At 52.8% G+C, this 16063-nt stretch overlaps 1 protein-coding gene across 2 annotated transcripts; it reads left to right on the forward strand.

Moving 5' to 3' along the window:
• Positions 1 to 992: 992 nt before the first annotated feature.
• On the forward strand, positions 993 to 14600 carry HAUS5 (HAUS augmin like complex subunit 5). Of its 2 annotated transcripts, XM_032170540.2 has the most exons (19): positions 993 to 1150; positions 1991 to 2053; positions 2129 to 2161; positions 2296 to 2320; positions 3261 to 3366; positions 3446 to 3605; positions 5365 to 5434; positions 5526 to 5608; positions 6092 to 6149; positions 6308 to 6432; positions 6623 to 6686; positions 6790 to 6920; positions 7109 to 7271; positions 7657 to 7737; positions 7838 to 7983; positions 8237 to 8348; positions 8420 to 8552; positions 11111 to 11243; positions 11384 to 14600. In XM_032170540.2, the coding sequence occupies exons 1-19, from the start codon at positions 1053 to 1055 to the stop codon at positions 11499 to 11501; spliced, it is 1902 nt and encodes a 633-aa protein (XP_032026431.1). In that variant the 5' UTR covers positions 993 to 1052; the 3' UTR covers positions 11502 to 14600. The 2 variants fall into 2 exon arrangements, with proteins under 2 accessions (XP_032026431.1, XP_058281352.1); XM_058425369.1 differs by lacking the exons at positions 993 to 1150; positions 1991 to 2053; positions 2129 to 2161; positions 2296 to 2320; positions 3261 to 3366 and adding an exon at positions 3772 to 3892 and having other exon boundaries at positions 3460 to 3605; positions 11384 to 11772.
• The last annotated feature ends 1463 nt before the right edge of the window (positions 14601 to 16063 follow it).

Consider the following 16063-nt stretch of genomic DNA (forward strand, 5'->3'; position numbering starts at 1 on the left):
AGCCAGGCTCTGAACCAGACACCAAGGACAAAGTGGTGGCCTAGGTAAACACATTGAGTGAAAGGTCCCTAAATGCTGCCATTCCTCAGGGCCTGTCTTCCTCTCCTCTGGGTCTCATACTGACGCCCACAGCGCATCCAGCTCTCTGTCCTGGCCCAGTGGGCTCTCCAGAACTCCAGCCCTACTGCTTTCTGGGGCATCCCGCAAACCTCTCACACCTGCTGTGTCCCAAATTGACCCACCTCTGCTGCTTATTTTTACCACCCCTACCTGGTGGTGTGTCTGTCTCCCCACTCAACTATGAGCTCCGTACAATAGGGACCAGGGCTGTCGTGGTCACCATGGTGTCCCCAGCATCACCCAGCACAGGGTCAGCTCCGTCAGTGTACGGAATGGTAAGCACGAATGAATGGGAAAATGCATGCCTGGGAAATGTTAGGGTCATGCTCTCTGCCCCTATCCTCCACTCAGACATGGGACACCTGTTTCTGAAATCAAAGAGCAGTAAGTCCAGGATCTCATTGCCTGGTTCCAGTCCTCCTAGGACGCAAGTCCCATTTTGTCAAGAAAATAAAGAGGGTGGGCGCGGTGGCTCACGCCTGTAATCCCAACACTTTGGGAGGCCGAGGCGGGAGGATCGCTTGAGCCCAGGAGTTCAAGAGCCCAAAAGCTGAGACTAGCCTGGGCAACATGTGAGATCCCATCTCTATTAAAATAAAAAATGTTTAACTAAAACAAGAAAAAGAAAATAAAGGGAAGCATCAAGGACTGTTTTGCCCCTTTCGGGTTAGCTGGTAGTGAGCGGGAGAACGAGGGAAGGCGGGCGGGACCGCCGTCTCTCCACGCCCTTTTCATTTCCACTCAAGGAGACCCACGTCGGAAGAGTCAGCGCTGCAAGACCCAGCCTGACCGCGCTAAGATTACTATGCAGCGCCCGAGCCCGCTGTCTGCCTGGCAACAGATGACGTCACCGTTGGCGCGCCCGTGACGTCAGAGGCGGGCGCCACACTTGACGTGGCTGAGGCAGGCGGTGGCGCCGCCGCGGCGCTGTCATGGAGCTAGCTCAGGAAGCGCGGGAACTGGGTTGCTGGGCGGTCGAAGAGATGGGGGTGCCCGTAGCGGCCCGGGCCCCGGAATCGGTGCTGCGCAGGTGAGGACCGCTCCTGGAGTGAGGACTCCCCACCCTGGAGATTGAGTCTCCGGGAGTGAGAACTCCACCCCTCATTGAGGACTCAACCCCCCCCCCATTCCCCATCGAGAGTGACCCTAGTTACTGAGGGCTCCCTACCCTGGGAGGCACCCCAGAGTGAGGTCCCTAGCACTGGTGAGGATCCTCCACGAGTTAGCGAAGACCTCTCCTTATGGAAATAGGATCTCCAGGGTGAGGCTGTCCCCGCAGCACCTCCCCTCCCCACCCTTACCCTAACCAAGAAGGACACTCAGGAGTTAGCCGTAGCCACCCCATCGGGGATTGAATCTGTAGGAGTGATGCCCCACATCTGGTCATGAGATGGCACTTACTGGCAGTACATCCCCCACCACCACCTCTGGATGTGACTGGATAACCCTCTCCCAGGAGAAAGGGTGCACCCGCCCCTCCCGCGCTCCCCAACCACTCGCCTTCCCAGGGAATGAGAATAACACCACACTTAGTGCAAACATCCAGTCCCTAGAAAAAAAATGTTTTACCAATTAGCCGGGTGTAGTGGTGCCTGCCTGTAGTCCTAGCTACTCTGGAGGCTGAGGTGGGAGGATCGCATGAGCCCAGGAGGTTGAGGCTGCAGGGAGCTATGATCGTACCACTGCACGCCAGCCTGGGCGACAGAGCAAGACTGTCTCTTAAAAAAAAAAGCAAAACAAAAGTTTGGGCCTTCCCTCCCCAAGAAGTGAGAACTCCCTAGTAAAGACTTCCTACCACCATCACCCTGGGAATGAGGATCCCACACCCTGTGTGCTGCCCCAGGCATTTGCCTACACACTGTCCCCACAGGTTGTGTCTGGGCCAGGGGGCTGACATCTGGGCCTACATCTTGCAGCATGTGCACAGTCAGAGGTAAGCTGGGCTAGATCAGGGGAGGGGGCACAGGTGAGGCCCATAGTAACTCCTCTTTCTGCCTCTGCACTGTAGGACTGTCAAGAAGATCCGGGGAAACCTACTCTGGTAACTGCTTCTTAAAGCTATCCCCTCCTATCTTCCCCACTCCCATCTAGCCCTGTCCCCACCACAGCATCACACCTGTTGCCCTCCCCTCTGGAAGCCCCACTCATCCGCTGACTCTGGCCTCATTTTCCTAGGTATGGCCACCAGGACAGTCCACAGGTGAGAAGCATATGCTACAAGATTCTCTTTCATCTGAAAAATGACTTGTAGATCTTCTGCTCTAAGCCCAACCATGTGCTGGGTGATGCTGGGGACAATGGATCACAAGACAGCCCTGATCCCCATCCTCATAGGACTTAAAGTCCAGTGGAGATATAGCATTAGCTCCGCCAGGCGCAGTGGCTCACACCTGTAATCCCAGCACTTTGGGAGGCTCACCTGAGGGCTCCGGGAAGAGATCAGTACTGGGACAAAGATGTGGTTTGGGAGGCGGATCACCTGAGGTCAGGAGTTGGTCAGCCTGGCCAACATGGTGAAGCCCTGTCTCTAATAAAAATAAAAAATTAGCCAGGCGTGGTGGCACACGCCTGTAATCCTAGCTACTTGGGAGGCTGAGGCAGGAGAATCGCTTGAACCTGGGAGGCAGAGGTTGCAGTGAGCCGAGATCGCACCACTGCACTCCAGCCTGGGCAATAGAGCAAGACTCTGTCTCAAAAAAAGAAAAAAAAATAAAAAGCATTAATTAGCTGGGGGCGGAGAGGTGGGACATGGATATGTGGCATCAAAGCTGGTGAGAAGAGATGAAGGGACAGGTATGGGAGAGATGCTGAGGCCAGTGTGGGACCCATTGAGTGCAAGGGGCTCATATGACACCTAAAGGGAGGCCTTGGGACTTCTAGATGCAGGGCTCCAGGGAAGAGATCAGTACTGGGACGAAGATGTGGTTGTCACCAGCACAAACAGGAAACAGGCTGGAAGTGTGAGTAAGACAATCCTAGGAGGAAGGAGGGAGCCAGTACCCTAATGCTTCTGTGTCAGACACAGAAACTGCTGAGCAAAAACCCTCTGCCACCAGTTGAGGAGCCTGGTACCCCCAAAAGACAGGCCAGCCTGAGCCCCGATCAGACCATGCATCTGACCCTGAATCTGATCCTCCCAGGTCCGTCGGAAGTTAGAGCTGGAAGCTGCTGTGACCCGCCTGCGGGCAGAAATCCAGGAGCTCGACCAGAGCCTGGAGCTGATGGAGCGAGACACTGAGGCTCAAGGTAAGCCATGGGACCAGAAGATGGGCACCAGAATGTGGGGCGGGAAAGGTGCTGATGGCCACCCCTGTTCCTCCCACAGACATGGCCATGGAGCAGGCACTTCAGCACACTCAAGACACCCAGCGTCGAGCTCTCCTCCTCCAGGCCCAAGCTGGGGCCATGCGAAGACAGCAGCATAGGCTCCGAGATCCCATGCAGCGGCTGCAGAATCAACTGAGGCGCCTGCAGGACATGGAGAGGTGGGCCTCAGGGACCCACCCTCACCAGGCTGGGCGGCCAGACATTCTCTTAGAGACCTCAGGGCTCTGCCCTGATCCCTTCTTGGGTTCCAGAATTCTGGAACCATTAGAATGGAAGGTCCATGAGGCCAGGAGGTTTTGTCATCTCAGTCACCTGTATTTTCAGTGCCTAGAATGATACCACCTGTATACCTAGAACACCAGCCCTGGGGAAACAGCCACAAACAGAGAACAAGTCCCTGCCCTCCTGGAGCTTACGCTGTGACACAGAGAAGACAGATAGTAAAGTAGGAACCAAACAGACCCTATCATTTCTGGTAGAGATGAGTGCTGTGAAGAAAAGCCTATCATAGATGGGAGAGGGAGATGCTGCCCTAGCGAGGGTGGTCAGCGAAGGCCTCTGAGGAGGTGACATTGAGTTGGAAGAGGAATTTCTGTGGAGAAGGAATAGCAAGAGCAGAGGCGGTGTGCTCAGCATGCAGGAAGAGCAGCCAGGGGGCCAATGTCAGCTCAAGTTTCTCAGGCAAGACCGAGAACCTGAGGAGGTGAGGTTGGAGGAGTGGACAGAGAACTGTGGATGATGCGTTGCAATTTTACCCTGACACTGGTTCATGTCCTGGCTTGGCCACTTAAAATTGGGTGACCTTAGGCTGGGCATGGTGGCTCACACCTGTAATTCTAGCACTTTGGGAGGCCGAGGCAGGCAGCTCACTTGAGATCAGGAGTTCGAGACCAGCCTGGCCAACATAGTGAAACCCCGTCCCTACTAAAAAATACAAAAATTAGTCGAGTGTGGTGGCACATGCCTGTAGTCCCAGCCACTCGGGAAGTTGAGGCAGGAGAATCACTTGAACCTGGGAAAAGGAGGTTGCAGTGAGTCGAGATTGCACCACTGCACTCCAGCCTGGGTGACAAGAGCAAAACTCTGTTTAAAAAAAAAAAAAAAATTGGGTGACATTGGGCAAGGTATTTAACTTCTTTCTATGTGCCTCAGATTCTAAGATCTATGGAATGGGGATAATATTAATACCAAGCTTATAGGGTAGGCATGATCATTAGGTAGAATAAATCATATAAAGTACTTAGAAAAGTGCCTGTTAACCATTGTTATTATTCTGGGTTTTGTTTTGTTTTGTTTTGTTTTGTTTTGTTTTGTTTTGTTTTGTTTTTTTGAGACAGAGTCTGGCTCTGTTGCCCAGGCTGGAGTGCAGTGGCATGATCTCAGCTCACTGCAACCTCTGCCTCTGGGGTTCAAGTGATTCCCCTGCCTCAGCCTCCCCAATAGCTGGGATTATAGGCGCATGCCACTGTGCTCGACTAATTTTTGTATTTTTGGTAGAGATAGGGTTTCACCGTGTTATCCAGGCTGGCCTTGAACTCCTGACCTCAAGTGATCCACCCACCTCGGCCTCCCAAAGCGTTGGGGTACAGGCTTGAGCCACCACACTGGGCCCATTGTTATTCTGAATGCGCTGGGGAAACATCACATTATTTTGGAGGGATCTGAGCAGGGACATGATCTTCCTCCAGTTTTAACAGAATCACTGACTCCTGGGTGGTTAACAGTCTCGTGGGGCAAGAGCAGTGGGGAGGCTAATGCAATATTCCAGCTGGGAGGTGACAGTGGCCTAATCTGGAGACAGCTCCTGGGATCTAGGCTTAGTGATTCCTCTGACTGGCCTTGCTGGCAGTGAGAGGAGATGGGGCACAGACATTTGTTCTCCCAGGGACCCCAGCCCCAGCTGACTTCTCTCTCCAGGAAAGCCAAAGTAGATGTGACCTTTGGATCTCTGACATCAGCAGCTCTGGGCCTGGAGCCTGTGGTCCTGGTAAGCGTCCCCAGTCATGGGAGAAGGGGCAGGGAGCCTGGAGTCAGGCAGATGCCAGGGTCCCCCTCAGGTCCCTTCCTCTTCTCCCTAGCGTGATGTCCGAACAGCCTGCACCCTCCGGGCCCAGTTCCTGCAGAACCTCCTGCTTCCCCAGGCCAAGAGGGGCAGCCTACCGTGAGTGTCCCTAGCCCCCAGAGACCCTGCAAAGAACCTGGGTTTTAAGCGAGTGTCTCTTATTTATTAATTCCTCAGACACTGAGCTTCTGGGCTACGTTCTGTAGAAGGGGACTTCCAGGCTGGGAATAGAAGGAGACAGACTCATCACAAAGAGTGACAGCCAGGTGGTCAGGGCTGTTGGGGGAGTGAGGAGGCCTGAGAGGCTCTGGGCACCCAGAGGCAGTGCCTTTCCCAGCTAAGAAGGCAGGGAGGGGAGAGGTTCTCTGGTGAGGAGGCTTAGCTGGGGTGAAGGGTCCAGAGAGTGTCCCAGATGAACAACCCATGTAAAGGCCCCAAGGCCAGCAGGTTGGTATAATTAGGGAACTCAAGTCTAACAGGCACAGGGATGATGACAGCCCCTACCTTATAGGGTGGTGGTGATAACTAGAGGACAACTGACATGTCTTGTAACATTCTCTGTCCCCTCACCCAACCCTACAGAACCCCTCATGATGACCACTTTGGCACTTCCTACCAGCAGTGGCTGAGCTCCGTGGAGGTGAGAGGGCAGGGCTCTCAGGAAAGCCATACCCTCCCACCCCATGATCAAAACTTAGGGTGCCAGGACCTAACTCTTGATGACAGCCCTATTCCCCTGGGGTCTCAGCTCACAGCCCTGCCCCGATCCTGCCCTGACTTCACCCTCCCTCCCGCTAGACGCTGCTGACAAACCACCCCCCGGGCCACGTCCTGGCTGCCTTGGAGCACCTGGCTGCAGAACGGGAGGCAGAGATTCGGTCCCTGTGCAGTGGAGATGGGCTTGGTGATACAGAGATATCCAGGTGTGGGGCAGGGTATTCCTACAGTTGGGGAAGGCCGCTGGGACACCCTCAGGACCTGGCCCAGCCACCTGCTGATGGTGTAGAACCGAAACCCACTGCCTGGTGGGGTGGTAGGACTGATACTGGCCACCCTCGAGTACCAAGGCAAGGCCACAGCACGGCTCTCTCAGCAGCTCTTTCCCCACCCCAGACCCCAGGCCCCGGACCAGTCAGACTCCAGCCAGACCCTGCCGTCCATGGTTCATCTCATCCAGGTGACCCCAGGGCTCGCCTCCCCACCACATTCCAACACTTCCTCAATCGCCTCACCCATGGATCATGCCCTGGGTGTACCCTGATCCTGTACCCCCCTTGCAGGAGGGCTGGCGGACTGTGGGTGTGCTGGTCTCCCAGCGGAGCACCCTCCTGAAGGAGCGGCAAGTCTTGACCCAGTGCCTCCAGGGCCTGGTGGAGGAGGTGGAGAGACGCGTCCTGGGATCCAGTGAGAGGTGGGGGGGCTCCCTGAGCAGAGGCCTCTAGGCTGTCTCGCTTCTGAGTGTCTCAGACCATTGGACTTTTTCAGCCCCTGTGGCTCCTATCTCTGCCTCCTCTCCCTGCAGTTTCTCTCCCTGGTTTATGGTCCCTTGTGTGGCTCAGTCGCCCTTCTCTCCTTTGCTCTCCTCCACTTGCCCTGCAGGCAGGTGCTGATACTAGGGCTTCGGCGCTGTGGCCTGTGGGCGGAGCTCAAGGCCCTGCGCGCTCAGAACCAGGAGCTGGAGGATGCAGCTGGGCATCGGCAGCTCCTGCTGAGGGAGCTACAGGCCAAACAGCAGCGGATCCTGCACTGGCGCCAGCTGGTGGTGAGAGGCTAGGCCCAGGGAGAGGTGGCAGGGCCTTGTGGAGGGCCAGAGGGGAGGCTTGAAAACTATGGCTAAAAACTGGGCCTGAGCCCAGCGTGGTAGCACATGCCTGTGGTTCCAGCACTTTGGGAGGCTGAGGTGGGAGGATCTCCTGAGCCCAGGAGTTCAAGGCTGAACTGAGGTATGATCACACCACTGCACTCCAGCCTGGATGACAGAGCAAGATGCTGTCACTTAAAAGAATGCTGTCACTTAAAAATTAAGAACTGGGCCTCCTAGGCAAGAGCCCAGGTGAGACTCCCAGGCAGAAGCAGGACCTAAGCAGAGAGGTGCACTGAGGCTGGGAGCTGGGAGGAGTGAGTCTCAGGGTATCCTGGTTCCTCAGGAGGAGACCCAGGAACAGGTCCGCCTGCTCATCAAGGGAAACTCGGCCAGCAAGACCCGCCTGTGCCGGAGCCCAGGGGAGGTGAGATGGAAGTTGGGGTGAGGTCTGGGTAGGGCTGGATCTGCCAGGATGGGGCTGGGTGGACTTGGGATGCCCCACCCATCCCTCCCCTTCCCCACAGGTGCTAGCTCTGGTCCAGCGAAAGGTGGTCCCTACATCTGAGGCAGTGGCACCGCAGAGCCGGGAGCTGCTGCGCTGTCTGGAGGAGGAAGTCCGGCATTTGCCCCACATTCTGTTGGGCACGCTGCTGAGGCACAGCCCCGGACAGTGAGACTGGGGCCGCCCCACCCCTGCCCTGCATCCCCTGCCATGGGTGACTGTCACTCCCTGAACCTCCTCAAAAAAGATAACCCCAGACCCCCAGTGTTCCCAGGCTGCCAGACCTCACCCTTGGGTCAGCAGCCCCGGTCTTGGCATCCTAGTCCCCAGACCCACCTTGAAGTTCCTGGGCCCCCAGAGCCTCCAGAACCCAAGGCCTCCTCTCAGTCCCCACCCAACCCAGACTTCTCCCCACCCCTAGGTTGAAGCCCCTGCCCACGGTCCTCCCATCCATCCACCAGCTGCACCCCGCATCCCCAAGGGGCTCCAGCTTTATAGCGCTGAGCCACAAGCTGGGACTGCCCCCAGGGAAGGTGAGTGCCCATCTCCTGTGACTTGTCTCCCCAACCCCGCCCCAGGTGACTGTCCTTCCCTCCTCCTCCAGGCGTCGGAGCTGCTCCTGCCGGCAGCTGCCTCTCTTCGCCAGGACCTTCTGTTCCTGCAGGACCAGCAGAGCCTCTGGTGCTGGGATCTACTCCACATGAAGACCAGCCTGCCGCCAGGCCCTCCCACCCAGGGTAGGCCTGCCCTGCCACCCCATCCAGCCTCCCCGCCCATTCCCACTACCAGCAGCCTCCACGAGTCCTTACCAGCAACCCCGTTGCTTATGCAGTATCCACTGTGTGCTAAGGGCTTTAAACATTCTCCCTTGGCCGGGCGCGGTGGATCACGAGGTCAGGAGATCGAGACCACGGTGAAACCCCGTCTCTACTAAAAATACAAAAAAATTAGCCGGGCGTGGTGGCGGGTGCCTGTAGTCCCAGCTACTTGGAGAGGCTGAGGCAGGAGAATGGTGTGAACCCGGGAGGCGGAGCTTGCAGTGAGCAGAGATTGCGCCACTGCACTCCAGACTGGGCGACAGAGCGAGACTCCGTCTCAAAAAAAAAAAAAAAAAAAATTCTCCCTTGTTTCATCTGCACAGCAGTCCCATGAGGTAAGTGCTGCTGTTCTCTCCATTCTACAGAGAAGGGAACTGAGACGCAGAGGTTAGTAGGTTGCCCAAATGGCAAAGCTGGAATTTGAATCCAGGTGGTCTGAAATGGGTCTGTGCTCCCAACCATTAAGCTACACTGCCCATCGACTTTCCACGTGTTCATTCATCACCGTCACATAGTATACCTCAGCAGTTCAAAGCCTGGGAATCCTCTCCGCCCTGTCTTTTCCTAGCTATGTGGCCTCCCCGTGCCTTAGCTTCCTCCTCAGTGGAGTAAGCATAAAGCAATGTCTTACCAAGGTGCTGGGCAGATTCAGGCAGGGGACCCACACAGGGCACTGAACACTGCCTGCTATGCAGTAAGCACCCTGCATCTCCAATGTGATTAGCATCATTGTCTGTGTACACACACAGTCTCTTGGAGTCATGACGATGAGGAAAGGGACTTTTAAGACCCCCAGTTTACAGATGAGGAAACTGAAGGTCAGAGAAGTCATTCATTCCTGGATTCACTCACCAAATACTCACTGGGTGTCTACCAGGTGCTAGCCCAGATGGCTTGATGGGGAGTGAGGAGAAAGGTCCCCACCCCAGGGGTTTCCCCAGATGGAAGTAAAGAGTAAAGAATGAAAGGATAAATACATGGAAGAGGAGAATTGATGAGAAATGAACTGGCAGTGCCAGCAGCACTGGAGGAAGAGACTGTGTTCAAGCCTCTGAGTTTGGGGCTCCCTGCCCTCCACTTCTCCACGAGGGGAGGAAGCAGGGTGCAGGAGCAATGAGAGCAGCCCCAGACCCCGCACGGCCTCTGCCCACCTCAGCCTCTGCCTACCACACCCTCTACCCACCGTGCCCTCTGCCCACTTCATGTGTTTTTTATTTTTGCTTTTGTTTTTTTGAGACAAGGTCTCATTCTGTCACTCAGGCTGGAGTGCAGTGGTGCCATCCCGGCTTACTGCAGCCTCAACCTGCTGGGCTCAAGCCATCCTCCTGCCTCAGCCTCCCGAGTAGCTGGGACCACAGGCATGCACCACCAAGCCCAGCTAATTTTATATTTCTTGTAATCATGGGCATCTTGAACTTTACACATTTATCATGGAACTCCTGGTTCTGTCTACTCCAAAAAATTTTGTTCCTCCTCCTCTTGGTTTCCTCCGTTGTTAAATTATCTCACCCTCCTCATCCAAGTGCTGCACACAGAAACCCAGGAGTCATCCTGAATTTCTCCATCTCCCCAATCCCCCCACCCTCACCAGCTTCAACCTCTCAACAAGCCCTAAGAGTCCCATCCCCAGAGTTCTCCCATTGGCCCCCTGCCCCAGTAAGTCCACCTGACAGCATATGGAGCTGAACAAAGAGCCAGTGTCGTGATCAAGGTCACAGGGCAGGGATGGGATGAGGTCAGGATTCAGGCCCAGCTTGTCTGATCACGCTGCTCATCTGCACTTGCTGAGCTGGGCCTGTCCTGCGCACATGGAGAGGTAGGCCCAGTCCCAGTCCCAGAGGAAAGCACCGCTAGGGTGAAGCTAGAGCAGGCGGAGGAGGAAGCCTTGGGGCGAGGAGTGTTGGAGGGGCCTCCAGGAGGAAAGATGCTCTCTACTGTGGGCCCTGGGAATCTGCCAGGCTTTGCCACATCATGAAACTCAAGTACCTGCTGCAGAGCTTGGACTCTGCCTTGGGGGCACTGGAGAATCTTGGAGGGTTCTAGACAGAAGGGAGAGCATCAAATTTAGGCTTCAGGAAGATCACTGTGGTGTAGTGCAGAGGATGAACCAGAGCAGGAGACCAAGGCCTGGAGCAGAGGAGAGGAAGAAATGCTCAGGAGACTGAGTGGACAGGCCATGGAGATTGATGGGCTCTCAGGGGGAGGGAGGAAGGCATCCAGAAGGAGGCCTGGGCAGGGCCGGCAGGGTGATGGACTGCCCTTGAGATGAGGACCTGGGAGGACGGACAGGTCCTCATCTCAAGGGCAGTCCCTCTGAAGGGGACTTCCAGGCTGGGAAGAGAAGGAGACAGACTCATCATTGGTTTATGGGAGCTGCTGAGGTCAAGACTAGGGGACTGGAGACTTGGGGACCCATTGCTGTAAGGTACCAGCGAGCCAGAGGATTCAAAGCTGCCTCCCGGCTTTCTCACCCTCAGAGCTGCTGCAGATCCAGGCATCCCAGGAAAAACAGCAGAAAGAGAACCTGGGGAAGGCTCTGAAGAGGCTGGAGAAGCTGCTGAAACAGGCGCTGGAGCGAATCCCTGAGCTGCAGGGGATCGTGGGGGACTGGTGAGAGGGGAACGTGCTGCGGGTGGGAAACAGAAAAGTTAGGACTCAAGCCGAGGGCCTGGTGAGAAGGAGCAGGCCATGGTTTTGGGGGGAGGGTCTGGAGGGTCAGTCCTTTCCTCTGACGCCATGCCCTTCCCCAGGTGGGAGCAGCCGGGCCAGGCCGCCCTCTCTGAGGAGCTCTGCCAGGGCCTGTCCCTGCCCCAGTGGCGGCTGCGCTGGGTTCAGGCCCAGGGGGCCCTGCAGAAGCTGTGCAGCTAAAGAGAGGGTTCAAACGGAAGCTGAGAACTTGACACTGTTCACCCCAACACCTCACCTCCCCCAAGACATTTGGAAGAAAGCAGCACCAGGATTCCTCGGCAGTCGTCCCCACCTGCACCTGCAGTCCCCTCACGTGCTGTTCTGCTGCCCCCCCCTCAGCTCCTGGCCCCTGTCCTTTCATCCCGCTAAAGCACCCCCTGAAACCCCTTCATCACTTTCATTCTCAGCAAAAAGTAATTGAGCACCTCCTCTAGCTGCTGGGGAGCCCACACTGAACAAAAGAGAAAACCTGTCTTCCAGCAGTTGAATTCTAGGGCAGGTAGACAGAGTTTACAAGATAAGGAAAATATATGTGTAGTATGCTGCAAGTTAACCGCTGTGTGGGAAATCCAGCAGGGGGTGGGATGTGTGATTTGAATTGAGGGCCACACTGCCCAGGTCGCACTCCATCAAGGGGTGAGCAGGAGCAACGGGGGTGGCTGAGGAAGGGCTTGCAGCTCGAGGCAACAGCACATGCAAAGGCCCTGAGCCAGGATGTGCTGGAATAAGGGCCACTGAGGGGGACAGTATAGGTTGGGGGTGAGGAATGTATTAAAAGATGAGATTGCCTTCTAGTTTGTATAGTTTCTTTTTTTACATGTAAATCAGCCATTTGGAATTTATCCTAGCACATGGATCCAATTTCGTCTTATTTTACATATATCCTAGTAGCACTTACTGAAATTCCCAGTCAGAGTGGCAGTTGCCTCTGAGGGAAGGTGGGTGGCAGGGATCAACTGAGGAGGAGACACAGAAATGTCCTAGCTGATGGGAGTGTGCTGTGTTGAGAGCAGCGGCGGTGACGCAAGTGTAGAGATTTGTCAGAGCTCATCTAGCTGTAGTCTTTAAGGCCTGTGCATTTCACTGCGTGGGTTACTCAATTTATAAAGCAAAGCCTTACACTTTTGAGATGCCACCTTTTTATGCACTAAATTTCCATGTTTAATTGGGTTATATCTGGCTTCTCTCCAGACCTGCTTTGTATTTAACTCTCCATGTGTCATTCCCACAGTAGCTTAATAGAAAGGCTTGTGATACATTGTCATATCTGTTTTTTTCTTTTTTTTTTTTTCTGAGACGGAGTCTCACTCTGTTGCCCAAGTTGGAGTGCAGTGGCATGATCTCAGCTCACTGCAACCTCCACCTCCCAGGTTCAAGCCATTCTCATGCCTCAGCCTCCCCAGTAGCTAGGATTACAGGCACGCACCACCACGCCGTGCTCATTTTTATACTTTTAGTAGGGACGGAGTTTCATCATCTTGGCCAGACTGGTCTAGAACTCCCGACCTCAAGTGATCTGCCTGCCTCGGCCTCCAAAAGTGCTGGGATTACAGGCATGAGCCACCATGCCCAACCACATTGTCATATCTGAAATGGCTGGATGCTCTTAGGTGCTTTTTCTTTTTCTTTCTTTTTTTTTTTTTTGAGACAGAATCTGGCTCTGTTCCCAGGCTGAAGTGCAGTGGCACGAACTCAGCTCACTGCAACCTCTGCCTCCTGGATTCAAACAATTCTCATGTCTCAGCCTCCTGAATAGCTGGGATTACAGGCACCCACCACCATGTCTGGCTAGTATTTGTATTTTTTGTAGAGTCGGAGCTTTACCATGTTGGCCAGGCTGCTCTCCAACTCCTGGCCTCAAGTGATTCTATCGCCTCTGCCTCCCAAATCTTCACCTGCTGGGATTACAGTTTCCCCTGTCTCGGTAATTTTTTTTCCCAAATTAAGTGAACATTAGATTTAATTTGCCTGGCCCCAGAAGAAAAACATGCACAGATGGTAGTTTTACTGGTGTTGCAGTAAGTTTTCAAATTTGGAAGTTTGGCAGCTTTATGATCTTGAACCTTGCTGTCCATCTCTCACACAACTCCTCTCTTGGCCTCCAGAGCCCCTTTACCCTCCCAGCTTTCCTCCTGCCCCTGGCTGCTGTTTCCCAGCCTTTCCACATTGGCTTTCCCATGCAGTCCTTAGTGTACCCGCTCCTCCTGTCTCTCCTCATCACAGTTCCCAGTCCCCACCTTCAACTGAACTCAACAAAATCTTCAACTTCATACAGTAGTCACATTGTTAGTAATAACACTGGCATTTTTATTTTGATAAAATAGACCATTTAAATTTTTGAGAGTCTACCTTATATTTTTTGAATTATATACTAAAGCAAATAAGTAGTGATGTAATGTCATTGGGGACCAAGGTTTTTAGTGTAAATGAAAAAAGATAACATATAGACTCAAAGAAGTAAACACCCTGTAGTCTTTCATATGAATTGGAAATATCAGAATAAAGTCATGATTTTTCTCTTTCTAAAAAATATGTATTTCCCTAGTTAAGTCCCCTGAAAAGGTCTAAATATGACACCCCAGTAACACTGAGCAGCACTAGTGTACAGACTGTGGTCTCTAAGTGCCATTTCTGACTAAGAACCAGGGACTCATGAAAACAGCTGATTCCAGGTCTGGGGCAAGAAATGTGCAAAATGTGTCCAGGATATTTTGTGCCAGGAAGCAAAGAAGTCCTCCAAGACTACTGTGGCCAAGTCAAAGGAACTCAGGAGCCAGTCTGAAGGGCTCTCACTGGCCAAAGGTGGGACATGTTGAGCAGCAAAAAGAACCACAGTGGTTTGAAGCACATCAAATACGCCCGAATGTGTAAGTTCATATTAATACTTATATACCTCATTGAAATCACCTTTGAAGAGTACTAGGAACCCACTATTTTGAAATTTTTTAATATATAAAATAAAAGAATCAAGCATGTTCTCTATTTTTCTTACATGTGAACAAGTAACCAATTTTTTTTTTTTTTTTTTTTTTTTTAAGACGGGGTCTCATGCTGTCGCCCAGGCTGGAGTGCAATGGTGAGATTTTGGCTCACTGCAACCTCCGCCTCCCCGATTCAAGTGATTCTCTTGCTTCAGCCTCCTGAGTAGCTGGGATTACAGGTGCACGCCACCATGCCCGGCTAATTTTTGTATTTTTACTAGAGACGGGGTTTTGCCATGTTGGCCAGCTTGGTCTCGAACTTCTGACTTCAGGTAATCTGCCTGCCTCAGCCTCCCAAAGTGCTGGGATTATAGGTGTGAGCCACTGTGCCCGGCCTAAGTAACCAAATTTCTGATGAAGAGGTTATTTGTGGAAGAATCACAACTAATAACTTCAGAGAAAATACTAGAATTCAAAAACCACTATTTGCCATTAATTAATTAAGTGATGGATACAGGTAATGATGATCAAGGGCTACTAAAACTATTAGGGGAAAGGTTGATTGGGCTTCTTAAAATAGGTAGACCAGGATGACACCACTGATCAATCCTGACACCAAAGGAAGGCAACCAGACATCTTGTGCTTCTGATGGGATCCAATAGGATACAAGGGATATGATACCATACAATATTATCTATGAAGTGTGCTTTTACCAAATTAAACCTAAATCTCATCTAGCCTTAGCTCTCACTACAAGCATATGGGAAAGGGGCAGGAGGCAGTCAGAAACAAGTGAAACAAAAAGGATGTAATTAGTTAAATTCAAAATGTGTGACACCCTATAGGACAAATGATCCAGTTTCTTCAATAAAGAGAAGGCAAAAGGGGGAATGGAGAAAGAAAGAAGAAAGAGAGGGAGGGAAGAAGGGAGGAAGGAAGGAAAGAAAGCAAGCAGGCAGGTATTCATTTGTACTGATTCATACTGCAGCTTCAAGAAACCAAGGCAGCCAATAAAATTAAATTTTTTTCTTTTTCTTTTTTTTTTGACACTGAGTCTCGCACTGTCACCGGGGCTGGGGTGCAGTGGTGCAATCTTGGCTCACTGCAACCTCCACCTCCTGGGTTCAAGCGATTCTCCTGCCTCAGCCTCCCAAGTAGCTCAGATTACAGGCACTCGCCACCTATAATGTTTGTATTTTTAGTAGAGACAGGGTTTCACCATGTTGGCCAGGCTGGTCTTGAACTCCTGACCTCGTGATTCACCCGCCTCGGCCTCCCAAAGTGCTGGGATTACAGGTGTAAGCCACCTCGCCTGGCCTCTAAGTTTTTCTTGTTGGTAAACACCTGAGCAAGCAAAAATTTAAGTCTTGACAGGAAAAAAAAAGACAATGAAATGCAATATTTGGACCTTGTTTTGATCCTGATTCTACTATTGTATAAAGACATTTTTGAGACAAGGAAAACTGAACATGGCCTGGGTGTTAGATGATATTAAGAAATTAATTTAATGATATTCATAATGTTATAGTTAATGGTATTTTTTTTTCTTGACACTGAGTTTCACTCTATCGCCCAGGCTGGAGTGCAGTGACGCGATCTCGGCTCACTGCAACCTCTGTCTCCCGGGTTCAAGCAATTCTCCTGCCTCAGCCTCCCGAGTAGCTGGAACCACAGGCGCACGCCACCACGGCCGGCTAATTTTTGTATTTTTAGTAGAGACAGGGTTTCACCATGTTGGCCAGGCTGGTCTCGAATCCCTGACCTCAGGTGATCCGCCCACCTCGACCTCCCAGAGTGCTGGGATTACAGGTGTGAGCCAC

This window comes from Hylobates moloch, unplaced genomic scaffold (genome assembly GCF_009828535.3).
Source record: "Hylobates moloch isolate HMO894 unplaced genomic scaffold, HMol_V3 SCAFFOLD_12, whole genome shotgun sequence".
Lineage (NCBI taxonomy): Eukaryota > Metazoa > Chordata > Mammalia > Primates > Hylobatidae > Hylobates > Hylobates moloch.